This window comes from Ceratotherium simum, chromosome 1 (genome assembly GCF_057802395.1).
Source record: "Ceratotherium simum simum isolate JZ-2026a chromosome 1, ASM5780239v1, whole genome shotgun sequence".
Taxonomy (NCBI): domain Eukaryota; kingdom Metazoa; phylum Chordata; class Mammalia; order Perissodactyla; family Rhinocerotidae; genus Ceratotherium; species Ceratotherium simum.
This window is the reverse complement of record NC_141900.1, coordinates 26,927,488-26,944,106: the sequence shown is the minus strand read 5'-3', so window position 1 is coordinate 26,944,106 and position 16,619 is coordinate 26,927,488. Positions and strand designations below refer to the sequence as shown.

Genomic DNA, 16,619 nt, shown 5'->3' with positions numbered 1-16,619 from the left:
CCTATTTAATTACTTGATGTCACGATATAAGTGCATGTATACATTTTTAAAAGTTTTTGTATAAACATTCATTTAAATGGTTGCAAATTACTTCTGCAATCAGAATGTGTTCAGAATGCATTCTAGATATCTAGATGATGTCACTGATATAATTATTTTAAAAAATTTTTAGTAAATTTTTTATTTAAAATATTAATTAAAAATTTGTATAAGTTCTTATTTAGAATGCACCATTCAAATGTTAAAATGAATTTTTAAAATACATTACAATGTTATTCAACTCTGAAAGATTGTACATATAAATCTATTATAATAGACATTGAAAAAATTGAAAAGTAATAGTTGAAATATGCTTCCAAGGACATGACAACTAAATTTAATGTCATCTCCTGGGTGGGATCCTGGAACAGAAAAATGACATTAGGTAGAAATGAAGAAAATATGAATGAAGTATGGACTTTCATTAATAATAATAAATATATCAATATCAATTCATTTGTTGTGATAAGGTATCATACTAATACAAGATGTTAAAAATTGAGGAGAAATTGAGTATAGGGCATTTGGGAACTCCTGGTAACATCTTTGCAACTTTTCCGTAAACCAAATCTATTATAAAATAAAAGTTTGTTAAAAAAATGCTTCCAAGTTATGTCTCAACATTTGTTAAGAATTTTAAATGAATTATTTAATTTTGAAAAAAGTAGTACGTGCATGCAATTTACAATTACAATGGTACAAATAAGACATTTTTATACAGATTACTCTGTCACCTATGTAAATGCAAGACAATTTTGTATTGATTTATGTATACCTAGCTGACTTACACAAAGGCTCTTGAAATGGCTCATTAGCCATTTCTAAAAAATAATACATTTATCCTTGTTTCTACTCACCCTAGAGCTTTCTGAACAATGAGAAGCAGCTTGATTAAAAATCAAAGACTGGGTGTGATCAGATTCATTAAAGTTACAGATATGGCACCATAAACCACTCCTACTACTAAGCCCTCCCCGGAAGATGAGGAAACAGAAATTAATCAGGAGGTTGCTAACCAGGACACTATCATGCAACACTGATGTTTTACGTATGCTAAGAGCAGAACTTGGTAAGCAATCCTTCAGCTGTTCTCAAAGTTTGATAGTGCTGATGACTTGAAGACTCCCAACAACCATATCCATTTGTTTAGGACTTTGATGCTTGTCTGTGATCATTCACTTTTTAAGGATGCCATTGGCCAGTATGGAAAGACAAGAAAAAAATGAACAAGATAGCTAACTACATTGAATTAATAGTAGAGACAAAGTAATCTGATCTCCTTAGACTACATCCTATAGCCATCATTTGAAGCATCATTTGATGACTATATGCATATGGAAGTTCATGCATATTGAAGTTATTAATATTAGTTCCACAAGGGATAAAGTGGTAAACACTGTGGAAGACTGAACGTGAAAAAAGAGATGCCATTACACATGTAGGGAGCATGTAGAAGAAAAGATTAGGACTTCCTTCAAAGATAGTGATCAGTTTACTAGCCCCATGAAGATTCAACTACTGAGGGCCACTCTACCATTAAAACGAGGTTTGTTGTTTAAGAATTCTCCTGAGAATCCATTCATGGGAGACTATCAAGCAATCGAGATTTGAGAGCTAACCTTAAGCTTGTTCAGAAGCCATGTGGACTGTGTTAAAATTTGATTTCTATTTAATATTGCTATGATATATGGAAAGTCTCATTTGACTTTGTCCTTCATCTTGAACTTCTGTGTGTGTGTCTGTCTTTTTTTTTTTTGGCTACAGTATCTGCTATAGAAATCAAAAAATCATACTATACATCATCCCCAGAATCTGTAATGTGCTTCTAGCCCATTCTGTAATAGCTTAATAGAATTATTGTTACAGAAACATTTATCTATCCACAGTATTTGGAATTAACTTGCATTTCTCTGCCTTACAAGAAAAAAAAATTGGTTGAATGTTTCATTGTATGTGGTGGTATATTTTGCTGGTTTGAAAGAGGAAGATGCTTACAATTTTCTAGAATTTTTTTACAACATTATTTTTGTTGCATTCAATTTTTAATGATTTCTAATGATTTTCTTTCCAATTTTTTTTTTACTTTTGTTTTTACTCATTTAATACTGGTGAGGAATTAAGGAATATGACAAAAACCTGGAATAAACATTAATTTTGTTCTCCCAATAAAATCAAAGCCTGCCGTTCTGCACGTCTGCCTATTCTGGCTATTTATTTGTGATAATTTAATAGGCCAATGACAACTATGAAGTAACTTTATTCATTTACATACATTATAAACATTAAAATAAGTGAAAAACATGCCCCAATGGAGTAACAAAGCATTATTGAGTTTTTGAGGAGGTATCATCATACCCTTATGAAAAGATCTATAGATTCAGGAGGTTAATTTGAGTCAGTTGCATAGTCTTGAATAGTATTTTGATGTTTTATTTTGCTTTTGTTATTATTTCAATCTCTAAAACAATGTTTCTTCATGGTGACCAAGATAATGGGTCTCCCAAACCTCCAACTGTGGGAACATAATTGACCAAAGGCCCAGCGTCTGTACTCTGAAATCTGTCACTGAGTATGAATGTGCCCAGTGCACACTTCCCATGGGCTGCTCCTAGCTGACAATGGAAGGAAGCAGGGATCTTAAGAGACCCACTTCTGGTAGACAAGGGACTCCTTGGGCCAGTGACTCGGCTCATAGGTGCCCCGAAAACCTTGCTGAACCTTTCTTTGACGGCATAGCATTTTACTTTATAATTCTGTGACAGACTATTTTTCCTTCCATTTACGATTTTAGCCTGTAAATATTTATTGATATGGTAAACATATTTGGTTTTGGTTCTGGCATCATATTTTATGTAATGCTTTCTCTTTTTACTTTTTTTTCCTCTCAATCTTTTATTGTATAATCTCTCTCTGTGTGTATATATTTTGATAATTGAATGGTTTATATATTCATTTTAATAGTTCCATTTATAACTGTAAGCTATAATGCACTTAAATTTCTATTTATACACTATTTATTGACTCCCTACTAAACAATAATGAAATTAATAATTCTACTTTCCCTCCTCCTCTCCTTCATCTTACCTTCCAATTTTAGTTAATGTATTGATTTTTTGGTGGTTACCTTTATAATCTCTATTGTTTGATATATTATTTAATTGATATTTAACCATTGTGATAAAACGTAAGGGAAACAGTTTAATTATACCACTTCTATCTTCCCTTCCTTCTTTTCTTATTTAAATCATTTCTACATAATCATGGATTATAATATTTACAGTCTGTTCTGTATTGGAATCTTCAGTTATGTTAGGCTAATTACTATAGTTAACAGATGCCAATTTTCAACTCACTTCTGTTCATGATGGAGTAACCAGGACTGGTTTTACACACCTGCCTTAAAACAACTGAAATAATGGGACAAAATATATGATACAATTGTTGCTTGACACGTTGGACAAGAGGCAGCACAGGACAGTGATGCCTGCAGGAAGGGAAACAAACAAGGTCATCCCTGACACTGTCATAGCTCACCGTCTGGAATCTCCAACCACGGTGCAGAGAGGCAGACCCCAAACTAAGCCTGGTGATCTGCCTGAGTAAAAAGAATGAGGCTGTTAATGTGAATATTCCATAACCAATCTATAAATCAAAATTGTGATGAGTTTATTATGAGCCAGATTTGAGGCCCATATAGCCTTGGAGAGTCCTTTCACAAAGGAATGGAGCACTCCAAAGAAGTGGGGGTGTACAGACCAGTTATGTACAATCAAAGAGCATGTATGATTGTAATGTCCCTTTTACAGTTGTCACGAGATTGCTCTGTTGGCACAGTGATTGATGGACACAGCAGGTAGCAGGTCTGTTGTCTTGAGCTGGGTGGTCACAGGGTGAGTGCAGCAATCAATTCCTAGCCTAGGGAGAGACGTTTTTCCTTAAGGAAATGCCAATGTGGGGGAAGTTACATCTTTATCTTAAGGGCATTGTTCTTGTGCTTGGGACATAGTAAATGCTTAAAGCAGATATACAAAGCATGCTCAATGGCCACGTCAGGCTCTTTTGGAAAAACAAGGTCAGGCTGAATTAGTTTTAGACCAAATGGCTTCCTCATATACTCCAGTATATCTTATTGCTTGCCATTTATTTATCAAGACAAAGTTAAGAATTCAGGGTGGTCAACATGGCTAGAATTCACAAGGCAGAGAACCAGAGAGAAGAAAGCAGCAAGGAAAAGGCAGAGCTGAACACCCTTTTCTGAGCTTAATTCAACACAGAACATCATGCTCAGCCGAAGATTCCTTCAAGCTCATTAAACTATTGCATAATTTTATTAGAATACGATATAATGACATGTTTGAAATTGCCAGAGCATTTTAATCAGACTTAAAATTTAATTTGCTGGGCCAGCCCTGTGGCTCAGCGGTTAAGTGTGTGCACTCTGCTACTGGTGACCCAGGTTTATATCTTTGGCGCGCACCATCGCACCGCTTCTCCGGCCATGCTGAGGCCATGTCCCACATACAGCAACTAGAAGGATGTGCAATGTGACATACAACTATCTCCTGGGGCTTTGGGGGGGAAAAAAAAAGGGAGGAGGATTGGCAATAGATGTTAGCCCAGAGCTGGTCTTCCTCAGCAAAAGGAGGAGGATTAGCATGGATGTTAGTTCAGGGCTGATCTTCCTCACACAAAATAAATAAATAAATAAATAAAACTGAAAAAAAAAAAAAAGAGCAGGCTTCTCTAAAAAAAAAAAAATAATTTGCTTCCTCTTTTTTTGTAATGTTTCACTGAAGGGCTCTGATAGGACAGCTGCAACAAGAGAAAGAGATTGTCTTTTCTAAGAGAATATAAAGATATAGACAAGCCAGCAGTGTGGTCCTGACAGGTAAGGGTACAAAGAGGAAATAGAGTTTGAGCACTTGATGGCCAGATGTGGCTGCATTGTGTTAATAAGTTATTTCGTCAATATGAGCAGCCTTCTATTCTAGAATAGAAGATTATTTGAGGTTAGATCATGTAAGGAAGTTTGTTCAAAGCTATGAAGCTAATGAAAAACTGCTCACATATCATAACTTTACTTTCTGTACGCAGCTGGACATCCTCATTTTGATAGAAGAACGGACTTCAACAGAAAGAAGAGTTCAGGTAGAAGCGAACCATGAAGACTTCTCTAACAAAGCCCATGTAAGATCATTTTTTAAAAGTAAATTCTTGAAATCTTAGTCATAGTCTCTTTTGCACATTATTCCAATTCCAAGATTCTTGAAATGTTATAATTGATTCAATAATGATGTTCTCAAAACAGTTCAAAGCTATTCAGGTAATAATAATAACCAAATAAATCTTCTAAGGTTAAAAATTCTTTTGCATTCCTTATCCCAGCTTGAAATTTTCAAGAAATTCAAATTATGTTTAGCTCATTTTTCTAACTCACATTTGGTTTGGAATATTTTGCTTAATTATTCTCTAATTCTGATGTGAGCAGAAGAAAAAGAATTAATGAAGAGTCTCCTTTGAGCACGCCAGTAGATACTTCATGTACCTTGCCACTTAATTTCCTCATTAACTATAAGAAGTATGTATCATTATCTTCATTTTTCATAAGAAAAATTGAAATCCAAATAGATCAAATAACTCTTTTCCTAAGAGTCCAGAGTTAGTAAAAGTTAGAAACAAGACATAAACCTGGATTTGAAAAGTAGGATGAGAAACGGGAATGAGAAAGGCCAGATAAGTGAAAAGATTTGAAAGTTCGAAGGAGTGATCAGCCATTCCAAAAGAAGCAAAGAGATCCAGAAAGGTAAGGACTGAACAATGTCAATGGATTAGGATACGGCAGTCATTGGTGATATGCCAAAGAAGTTCTGGTAGATTCTAAGGACAGAAGCAGAAGAGGAAGTGGAAAGTGAAGAAGCGAAGAAACGGAGAGAAGATAGCTGCTTTAAAATGCTGGGTTGAAAATAGGAGAAAAAAGATATTACCAGATTAGAGGCATGAGCAGGTTCAAAGGAGAGTTGTTCTATACTTGGTTTTGGATTATTTATTTAGATTTTAAAACTAAGGTAGGAGAGACCTAAGCACATCTATATACCACTTGGGAAAAAACCTAAGCAATATTTAGAATGCAAAGGAAAGCTCAGGTTCAAATTTGTAAAATAGAAGTTTATTTTCAAAGTAAGGTGTTCGCAAGGGAGTCCAGCTTTCAGATCAAATGGCTCACCGGAAAAGAGAAAAGGTAATATTGATAGTTCAATTTTTTTATATGGCAGTTGAAATTGTTATTAGATAATGATGGGTCAGCTATTATAAAAATCAGATACATTATTCATGGTTTTGGAAACATGGTATTCTGGCCTTTCTATAAACTTGGAAATATCTAGGTAAGAACAAAATATATAATAAAGAGTACAAGAGAGAGAAGTAGAAGAGAGAGAAGAAATGATTGGTACAGATGAAGGGAGAGAATGTATAGTGTAGCAGGGCATATTCTAAGGAATGAGTTAGCCTTCAATGGGAAGTACAGAGCCCAGCCTGACAGCCAACCCTGCCAGGGGCGTTGGTGACAACAGGGAAGGTCTAGAAGCCCCAAACTGGAGGAGGAGGATATAGGGAGATGGTAGGGACTTGAAACTTCCGTGGACAAGATTTTCCCCACAACCACACTGAGATTCAAAGTCTGATAAATTCTTGGAGGAGGAAGAAGAATAAGTGACAAACTGAGCTTGGGAGAGTTAAGTGACTTTCCAAAGTGTCACATAAAAAAATAAAAGCGGAAAAAGACCATAAATTTACAACTTTGGACTCCTTCTCCAACTAGCTTTCCAAAGTATCATACTCTTCTCTTTTATACTATACTGTATTTATATATGACAGTTTCAAAAAAAAAAGTAAAGAGTAGTTACTATGCTTCATATTTGCTTAACATTTTCACATAAGTAATGTAATTCTAACTTTTCCTTTCTTCCTTCTTTACTTTCTTCCTGCTTGCCTTCCTTCTGTCCTGGGCTATAAGTGAAAAAGTGGAAAATATTTTCTGAGTGCTTCTCCTAATTTTGCCTCTGTTCTTTCTATGTCATACTCACAATATTTATTACTGACAATAAAGGTGTTAGTCTCATCAAGTATGTTAGTCCTACACTGTCTAGCAAAATTTAAAAATATCTTTGTGATTTCATGTTTGTTTCCTACTCTTTCTTCTATTTTTAATGGCATAAATAGCCTTTCTCCTCACAAACACAATTTTCTTAAGATTCACTTGTTTCCTTGGGGAAACAGAATAATGTTGACCTCATAAAACTGATGTCTACTCAAGTACATCATCACTTCTGATATTCTCTGCTGTAAGTTTTTTCCATTACCTCTCACATCCAGCACTTTTTTCATTTTCCTGACCATTGCCACCCCCCATTCAGATATTAGAATTTTGTAGTTTCCCCTCGATAGTCTATAAATTGGGCTTACTGCATCCAGAAATACTACTCCCAGAAATATTACACATACATGTGATCCATTGTTCCACCTGAAAGCTTTGATGAGTACTTCTTTTCACATAAAAATGAACTGATTCCTTGGTTAGATATTTAGGACTCTTCAGATAGAGACTGTCACTTCTTTTCTACTTTTTTCCTCACTAATTTCTAACCCAAAACCATACTTCAGCTGCTCTGAATTACTTCCTGAAATCACATTATGTATACACATCTGTCCATATCTTGCCTAATTAATTCTGTTTACATGGCATGTTTTCTCCTATTTTTACCTCTGAGGCTATTGTTGGGTCTCTAAAAAGATATAAAGCATTTAATACTAGAATCCCTCTCCGTTCTTTGAGCTATTCTCTTGCTTGGAGAGCATGACTTAAAATGTAATGAAAAAACAGCAAAGTATATATTGATTTAGGAAAGAAAAGTATGCATTTATCTGTGTAACCTTGTATCACCACACAATCTTAATTTATTCTTAAAAAATTATATTTTATATTTGAGGATGCTCTGATAAACAGAGTGCCAATTTCCTTGATTTACCCTTTTTTAGATTAAAAAATCTTTAAAATTATCTAGATTTAAGCTTATATATGTTTTTGAGAATATTCATTTAATTACAGAATACTACATTGCTATTAAACTTACCATGATGCATTTAGTAAGACTGAGTTTTTTCCTCTAAAGATTGGAATCTTATTAAATTCATAGTATTTTAAAAAGACAACATGCAATAATAAGATGAAGCAGCAGATAGAACTCTAGAACGTATTAGTACTTATTACTCTTCCTTCTCCAGTCACTTTTTATTTTTGAATCTGAAGTAATTGGGGATTCCAGTCACTACATACAGACACAAATACACATACAGACACAATTATTTTTCTTATTCCTTGAGACTTCTATATAAGTATATTATGCACTCATTGCAGGATTCTGGAATTTCCATAATTAATGGACAGGTTATATTTATCCAATATTTATGAAAATAATGACATAGTAATAGAGATTATTGTTAATTATTTATATTTCAACATTTATGCTTTAATGATATTAATATGTTATGCTGTGTATATTTTTAAATGACATGCATTGAAAATTCATTCAACAGTTGTTTTACCTTTAAATTTTTCTTTTTTTTTTTTAAAGATTTTATTTATTTATTTTTCCCCCCAAAGCCCCAGTAGATAGTTGTGTGTCATAGCTGCACATCCTTCTAGTTGCTGTATGTGGGACGCGGCCTCAGCATGGCCGGAGAAGCAGCGCGCCGGTGGGAGCCCGGGATCCGAACCCGGGTCGCCAGCAGTGGAGCGCGCTCACTCAACCACCAAGCCACGGGGCCGGCCCTAAATTTTTCTTTTTAAAGCTAAACCTAATAGTTACCTGATTAGGTATCACTCAAGAGAAAGTCAATCCATATGTTATGACTGTCATATCCTCAGTTCACAACCCAACTTATCTCCAACAGTTAATTATTGAACAATTTCATCTCACCCTCATTAAGCCTTCTTTGACTTACCCCTCTCCGGGTAAAGTTAGTTGGTTTTCCTAAGTGCTCTATTATCATCAACTACAATTTATTGCAATTAATAATTTAATTTTCTATTCTCCTGCTGGGCTATGAACTCTTTATATTCACAGCACCTAGCACGGAGCCTGGCATGTGGTTTGTACTCAGAAATGAGAGAAACAGAAACTCTGGGTAAAGCCGGGGACATACAAGGAAAAAAAGTGATGGGGACGGAATGGTGGCAGATTTGAAAGTGTCTCATTTAAACCCAAGAGTGACATGATTATCTTTGGTAAATAGAATAGGATCGGCAGCTTGTAGTAACTGCACACCCATTTGGAGGCCATAATAATACTTTGAAGAGATGTATTTATGACAGTCAATATCAAAAGGCGGGAAGTTCACTTAAATGAGTGTAACAGGGCTGGTCAGGACTATGGAAAACTGAGAGAACATGCTGTGTCTAAAGGAGATATCATCTACTCAGTTCCTGACGCTAATTGCCATGTGGAAATGTGGATGAAATATTCTACATTTTTTAATCCTATAGGGGAAGCCAAAAATAAATCTCATAATTTTATGAATTGTTAATTAATTTCAAATTTTAAAAACAATATCTGATTTTAAACAAATTGTGTCTGTGTACTTCATAGCAATATGTCCAAAGACAATGAGTTTGCCTTTGCTTGACTAAATTAGGGCAATAGCAGGAATGATGGAGTGGCAGTGGTGGGTTCCAGGAACAACTGGGAAGCAGATTCAATAGAAATTGATAACTGTGATATACATACAAATACACAGAAATGTACATTTATAGATACAGTTATACAATATTTGAATGTGATTATTTGTCTGAGCTATGGCAATATTTTCCATCTTGCTTTTTCGTCTTTACCTAATTTGCTTTAAGCTTTTTGATAAAAAAAGAATGCCCCAAAGATTTTCTTTCTAAAATTGGCAGTTTCTTTCTTTATTCCACTTACTTAACATATATACGCTATTTCATTACAAAATTAATGTATGCTCCTTGAACATCCAAAGATATATAAAGAAAATCCCTCCTCATACTTGATTTTATTCTGCAGAAACAGCCACAATTAACAACCTATATTCTTCCAAACTTTCTTTATAAATGTATAACTCCTTAGATATATAAATGTATATATTATACTGTTTTATGGATACTTCAATCCAGTTTTTTAAAAGTGAACACATTGCATGTGTATTCTTAAAGTAGCATGTTATAATATGGTTCTGCAATTTGTTTTTTAACATGAATATCTGTCAACTATACACACATTTAACTTATACACAATGAAATATACATAACTTGGGGAAAAAAAGGTAGGAAACATTTTAAAAACTCTACAGCATTTCTGTTCAATAAGCAGAATATCTCTGAATCACTGTTGAAAAGAATTGGCCTTCCATTTCCTTTGTTGCCTCTGTTGGTCTCAGTTCTAAGACCACTCAGTGCCTTTCCTAGTGTGAGCTCCTGCAGCATTAAGTTTGATGAAGTAGTTGAAGAATGTATGTTTTATAAAAAGTATGTTTGTAAAGAGCTACCTGCAAGCTGAGGTCAGCACAATATTCTTTCGGTGAACAAAAGTGATAGCCATTCTGTACAAAATATACTGAAATCTTTGAAAAGAGTTATAAGGAAAATGTTCCTAAACACCTACCTGCAAGCTAGGTTCACCACAGTGTTCTTTCACTGTATGAAATTGATAGTAATTCTGTACAGCATATACTAAAATGTTTGAAAAGACCTATAATGAAGATGTTCGTAAAGAGCTCCTTGCACGATGGGTTCAGCAGAGTGTTCTTTCAGTGAATGAAACAGACACAAATTCTGGCAGGCCAGTAGTGAACTGTTTGAAAAGACTTATATGAAGGTGGTCGTAAAAGCTACTTGCAAGCTGAGTTCAGCACAATAATTTTTCAGTCAGTGAATGTAATAGACATTCTGTACAGCAAATGCCGAATTGTTTGAAAAGACTTATAATGGAGATGTTTCTAAACAGCTACTGCCAGGTAGGTTCAGCACAATGTTCCTTCAGTGAATGAATGTGAAAGACATTCTGTCATGCTTGAAAAGAAATGTTTGAACAAACTTATATGAAGATGCTCCTAAAGAGCAAGTTGCAAGGCTGTTTCAGCACAGTGTTCTATCACTGTATGAAATTGATAGCAATTCTGTACTGCATATGCTAAAATGTTTGAAAAGACTTATAATGAAGATGTTCATAAACAGCTACTTGCAAGCTGGATTTAGAACAGTGTTCTTTCACTGAATAAACATGATAGCCATTCTGGACGGCATATACTGAAATGTTTGAAAGGACTTATAACGAAGATGTTCCTTAACAGCTACTCGAAAGCTGGATTAAGCACAGTGTTCATCAGAGAATGAAAGTGATAGACATTCTGTCACACCTGTAGTGAAATGTTTTATAAATCTTATGTGAAGATATTCCTAAACACCTACCAGCAGGTGGGGTGCAACACAGTGTTCTTTCATTGTATGAAAGTGATAGCCGTACTGTACAACATGCTGAAATGCTTGAAAAGTCTTCTATGAGGATGTTCCTCAACAGCTACAAGCAAGCTAGGTTTACCACAGTGTTCTTTTAGTGATGAATGTTATGGATATTTTGTCACGGCTGTAGTGAAATGTTTGAAAAGTCTTATACGAAGATGTTTCTAAACAGCTACCTGGAAGCTTGGTTCAGTACAATGTTCTTTTTTTCTATGGAAGTGATAGGCATTCTTAAAGCAGAAATTGAAATGTTCAAAGAGACTTAAATGAAGTTGTTTCCAAATAGCCACTTGTAAATTGGATTCAGAATAGTGTTCTTTCGGTGAATGAAAGTTATGGATCTTCTGTCACAGTTGCAGTAAAATACTTGATAAGATTTATGGGAAGATATTCCTAAGGAGCCACCTACAAGCTCGGTTCAGTATAGTGTTCTTTCAATGTGTGAAAGTGATAGCCACTTTGTAGGGGTTATAGGGAAATGTTGGAAAAGACTTATATGAAGATGTTCCCAAACAGATACTTGTTCTTTGGGTTCAGCATAGTGTTTTTCATTGAATGAAAGTGATAGCCATTCTGTATGGCTTATACTGAACTGTTTGAAAAGTAAAATATGAAGATGTACCTAAGCAGCTACAAGGAAGCTGGTTTCAATACAGTGTTCTTCCATTGAATGAATGTTATTGATATTATGTAATGACTGCAGTGACCTGTTTGATAAGTTTTAGATGAAGATGTTCCTAAACTACTACCTAAATGAGAGTTCAGCACAGTGTTTTTCATTGTATGGAAATGATAACCATTCTATATGGCATGCATTGAAATGTTGAAAAGTCTTATATGAAGTTGTTCCTAAGCAGCTACAACCAAATGGTTTCACCACAGTGTTCTTTCATGGAAGGAATGTTATTGATATTCTGTCACACTTTTAGTGACATGTTGATAAGACATACATGAAGGTGTTTCTAAACTCCTACCTGCAATCTGGGTTCAGCATAGTTTATTTCATTCTATGAAAGAGATAGCCATTCTGTATGGCCTATATTGAAATATTTGAAAAGACTTATATGAAGATGTTTCTCAACAGCTGCAAGCAAGCTAGGTTCAGGACAATGCCCTTTCAGTGAATGAGAATTATAAATGTTCTGTCATGGCTGTAGTGAAATGTTTGATAACACTTACATGAAGATGATTCTAAACAGCTACCTGGAAGCTTGGTACAGCACAATGTTCTTTCATTGGATGGTAGTGATAGCCATTCTGTATATACCAAAACGTTTGAAAAGGCATATATGTATAAGTTCCTCAACAGCTACAAGCATGCTGGGTTTACCACTGTGTTCCTTTAGTGAATGAAAGTTATAGATATTCTGTCATGGCTGTAGTGAAATGTTTGAAAAGACCTATATGAAGAGGTTTCTAAACAGCTACCTGGAAGCTCAGTTCAGCACAATGATCTTTATGTATGGAAGTGATAGCCATTATGTAAAGCCTATATTGAAATTTTTGAAAAGACTTACATGAAAATGTTCCCAAACAGCTACTTACAATTTGGGTTCAGGATGGTGTTCTTTTAGTGAATGAACATTATAGATATTCTATCACAGTTGTAGTGAAATCCTTGATAAGACTTATATGAACATATTCTTAAACAGATGTCTACAAGCTCAGTTCAGCACAGTGTTCTTTCTTTGTATGAACGTGATAGCCATTCTGCATGGGTTGTAGTAAAATATTTGAAAACATTTATATGAAGATGTTCCTAAACAGTTCCTTGCTATTTGAGTTCAGCACAGTGTTTTCACTGAATGTTACAGCCATTCTATAGAGTTATACTGAAATGTTTGAAAAGTTCAATATGAAGATCTTTCTAAACAGCTAAAATGAAGCTGGTTTCAATGAAGTCTTCATTGATTGAATGAATGTTATAGATATTCAGTCACACTTGTAGTGACATGTTTGTTAAGATTTATGTGAAGATCATCCTAAACACCTACCTGCAAACTGGGTTCAGCACACAGTGTTCTTTCTTTTTATGGAAGTGATAGCCATTCTGTATGGCATTTACAGAAAGGTTTGAAAAGCCTTATATGAAGATGTTCCTAAAGAGCTATAAGGAATTTGGCTTCATCACAGTATTCTTTCAGTGAATGAATGTTATAGATATTCTGTCACACCTTTAGTAAAATATTTGATAAGTCTTATATGACGTTGTTCCTGAACAACTTCCTGCAACCTGAGTTCTGCACTGTGTTTTTCATTGTTAGAAAGTGATAACCATTCTTTATGGCACATTGTGAAATATTTGGAAAGACGTATATGAAGAAGTACCAAAAAAGCTACTTGCAAACTGGGTTCACAGTGTGTTCTTGCATTGTGTTAAGGTCGTAGTAATTCTGTACTGCATGTACTGAAATGTTTGAAAAGACTATGTGAAGATATTCCTTAATAGGTGCAATGTTCCTTCAGTGAAAGAATGCTATATTCTGTCATGCCTATAGTGAAATGTTTGATATCTTATATGAAGATAAAACTGAACAGCTACTTCTAAGCTGTCTTCACATAGTGGTCTTTCATTTTAAGAAAGAGTGGCATATACTGAAATGTTTGAAATGACTTATATGAAGATGTTCCACAAAGCTACAGGAAAGATGGTTTCCTCACGGTGTTCTTCACTGAATGAATGTTATAGATGTTCTGTCTCATCTGTATTGAAATGTTTGGCATTCCTCTTTGAAGATATTCCTAAATATGTACCAGCAAGCTGCTTTCACCTTAGTGTTCTTTCGTGGTAAGATATTTATAGCCATTCTGTAGAGCATGTACTGAAATTATTGAAACGTGTTCAATGTAGGTGTTCCTGAACAGCTATAAGAAAGCTGGTTTCACCAAAGTGTATCCTCAGTGAACGAATGTTTTATATATTCTGTCATGTCTGGAGTGAAATGTTTACGTCTTCTATGGAGATGTTCAAAAACAGCTACCTGCAAGCTGCTTCAGCACAGTGTTCTTTCATTCTTAGAAAGTGATAGCCATTCTGTATGGCATACACCTAAATCTCTGAAATGTCATATGTGAAGATATTCCTAAACAGCTACAAGCAAGATGGTTAAACAGCAGTGTTCTTTCAGTGAATGAACATTATAGGTGTTCTTTCATGCTTCTAGAGAAATATTTGATTAGTCTTACATGAACGTGTTCCTAAACAGGTACAAGCAGGATGGTTTCACCACTGGGTACTTTCAATGATGAATATTAAAGATATTCTATAACACCTGTAGTGAAATATTTGATAAATCTTACATGAAGATGTTCCTAAAGAGCTACAAGCAAGATGGTTTAACGACAGTGTTCTTTCAATGAATGATGTTATAGATATTCTCTGATGCCTGTAGTGAAATGTTTGTAATGCCTTATAAGAATATATTCCTAAACAGTTACAAGCAAGATGGTTTCACCACAATGTTCTTTCATTGTAAGAAAGTGATATCCATTCTGTAAGGCATATATTGAAAGGCTTGAAAGGTCTTATGTGAAGATGGTCCTAAACAGCCTCTGCAAGGTAAATATATTTTTCACACCCATAGTGAAATGTTTGAAATATCTTATATGAAGATGTTCCAAAGAGTTACAAGCATGTGGTTTAACCACATTTTTCTATCAGTGAATGAATGTTATAGATATTCTTTCACAGCTACAGTGTAACACTTGATTAATCTTATGTGAAGATGATCCTAAAGAGCTAGGAGCAAAATGTTTTCAGCATAGTTTTCTTTCAGTGAGTGCATGTTATGGATATTCTATCATGCTTGTAGTGAATTATTTCATAAGTCTTATATGAAAATGATCTTATACAGCTACCTGGAATTTAGGTTCAATACAGTGTTCTTAAATTGTAAGAAAATGATAGACATTCTGTAGGCACATATGAAACGTCTTAAATGCCTTAGAAGAAGATGTTCCTAAACAGCTACAAGAAAGATGGTTTAACCAGTGTTCTTTCTGTGAATGAATGTTATAAATATTCTGTCACGCCTATAGTTTAATGTTTGATAAGTCTTATATTAAGAAGTTCATAAACAGCTACCTCTAAGCTGGGTTCAGCACAGTGGTATTTTATTGTAAGAAAGCGATAGTCTTTCTGTAAGGCAAATACTGAAATGTTTGAAATGTCTCATAAGGTGATGTTCCTAAATATCTATATGCAAGATGGTTTCAAGACAATGTTCTGCCCGTGAAAGATTGTTATAGATATTCATTCAAGCCCACAGTGAAATGTTTGATAAGTCTTATATGTTAGTATACAGCTACAAGTAAGACAGCTTAACCACAGTGCTCTTTCAGTGAATGAATATAAAGATATTCTATCTGGCCTATAGTGAAAATGTTAAGTAACTTTTATGTGAAGATGTTCCTAAAGAGCTATCTGCAAGATGGGTTCAGCACAGTGTCCTATCATTGTAGGATATTGATAGCCATTCTATAATGCATATACTGAAATGTTCGAAATGTCTTGTAAGATGTCCCTAAAAAGCTAGAGGCAGGTGGTTTAACCAGTGTTCTTTCAATGAACGAATTTTACAGATTTTCTGTCATCCCCTTAGTGAAATGCTTATAGTCTTATATGAAGATGCTCCTAAATAGCTACAAGCAAGATGGTTTCTCCACAATGTTCTTTCAGTGAATGCGTGTTTAGCTATTCTTTCAAACTAGTGATGAAAGGTGTAAGAAGTCTTATGTGAAGATGTTCCTAAACAGCTACAATCAAGATGGTTAAACTCAGTGTTCTTTCAGCGAATGGATGTTATAGATATTCTGTCTTGTCTACTGAAATGTTTGATAAGTTTTATATGTAGATATTCCTAAACAGCTACCTGCAACGTTAGTTCACCACAGGATTCTTTCATTGTGAGAAAGTGATAGCCATTCTGCAAGGCATATACTTCAATGTTTGAAATGTCTTATAGGAAGATCTTTCCAAACAGCTACAAGAAATATACTTTGACCACAGAGTTCTTTCAGTGATTGAATGTTATAGATTTTTTTAGAA

General features: G+C 34.6%; 1 protein-coding gene across 1 annotated transcript in view; it reads left to right on the top strand.

Annotated features, from left to right (window-relative positions):
* LOC147918165 (uncharacterized) overlaps window positions 1–5,294 on the top strand; it is a 66,835-nt gene extending 61,541 nt beyond the window's left edge. The window contains exon 5 of the mRNA XM_087444847.1: window positions 5,134–5,294. Coding sequence (XP_087300973.1) covers window positions 5,134–5,265 — 132 coding nt within the window. The 3' untranslated portion in view covers window positions 5,266–5,294. The remainder of the gene's footprint in view (window positions 1–5,133) is intronic.
* The last annotated feature ends 11,325 nt before the right edge of the window (window positions 5,295–16,619 follow it).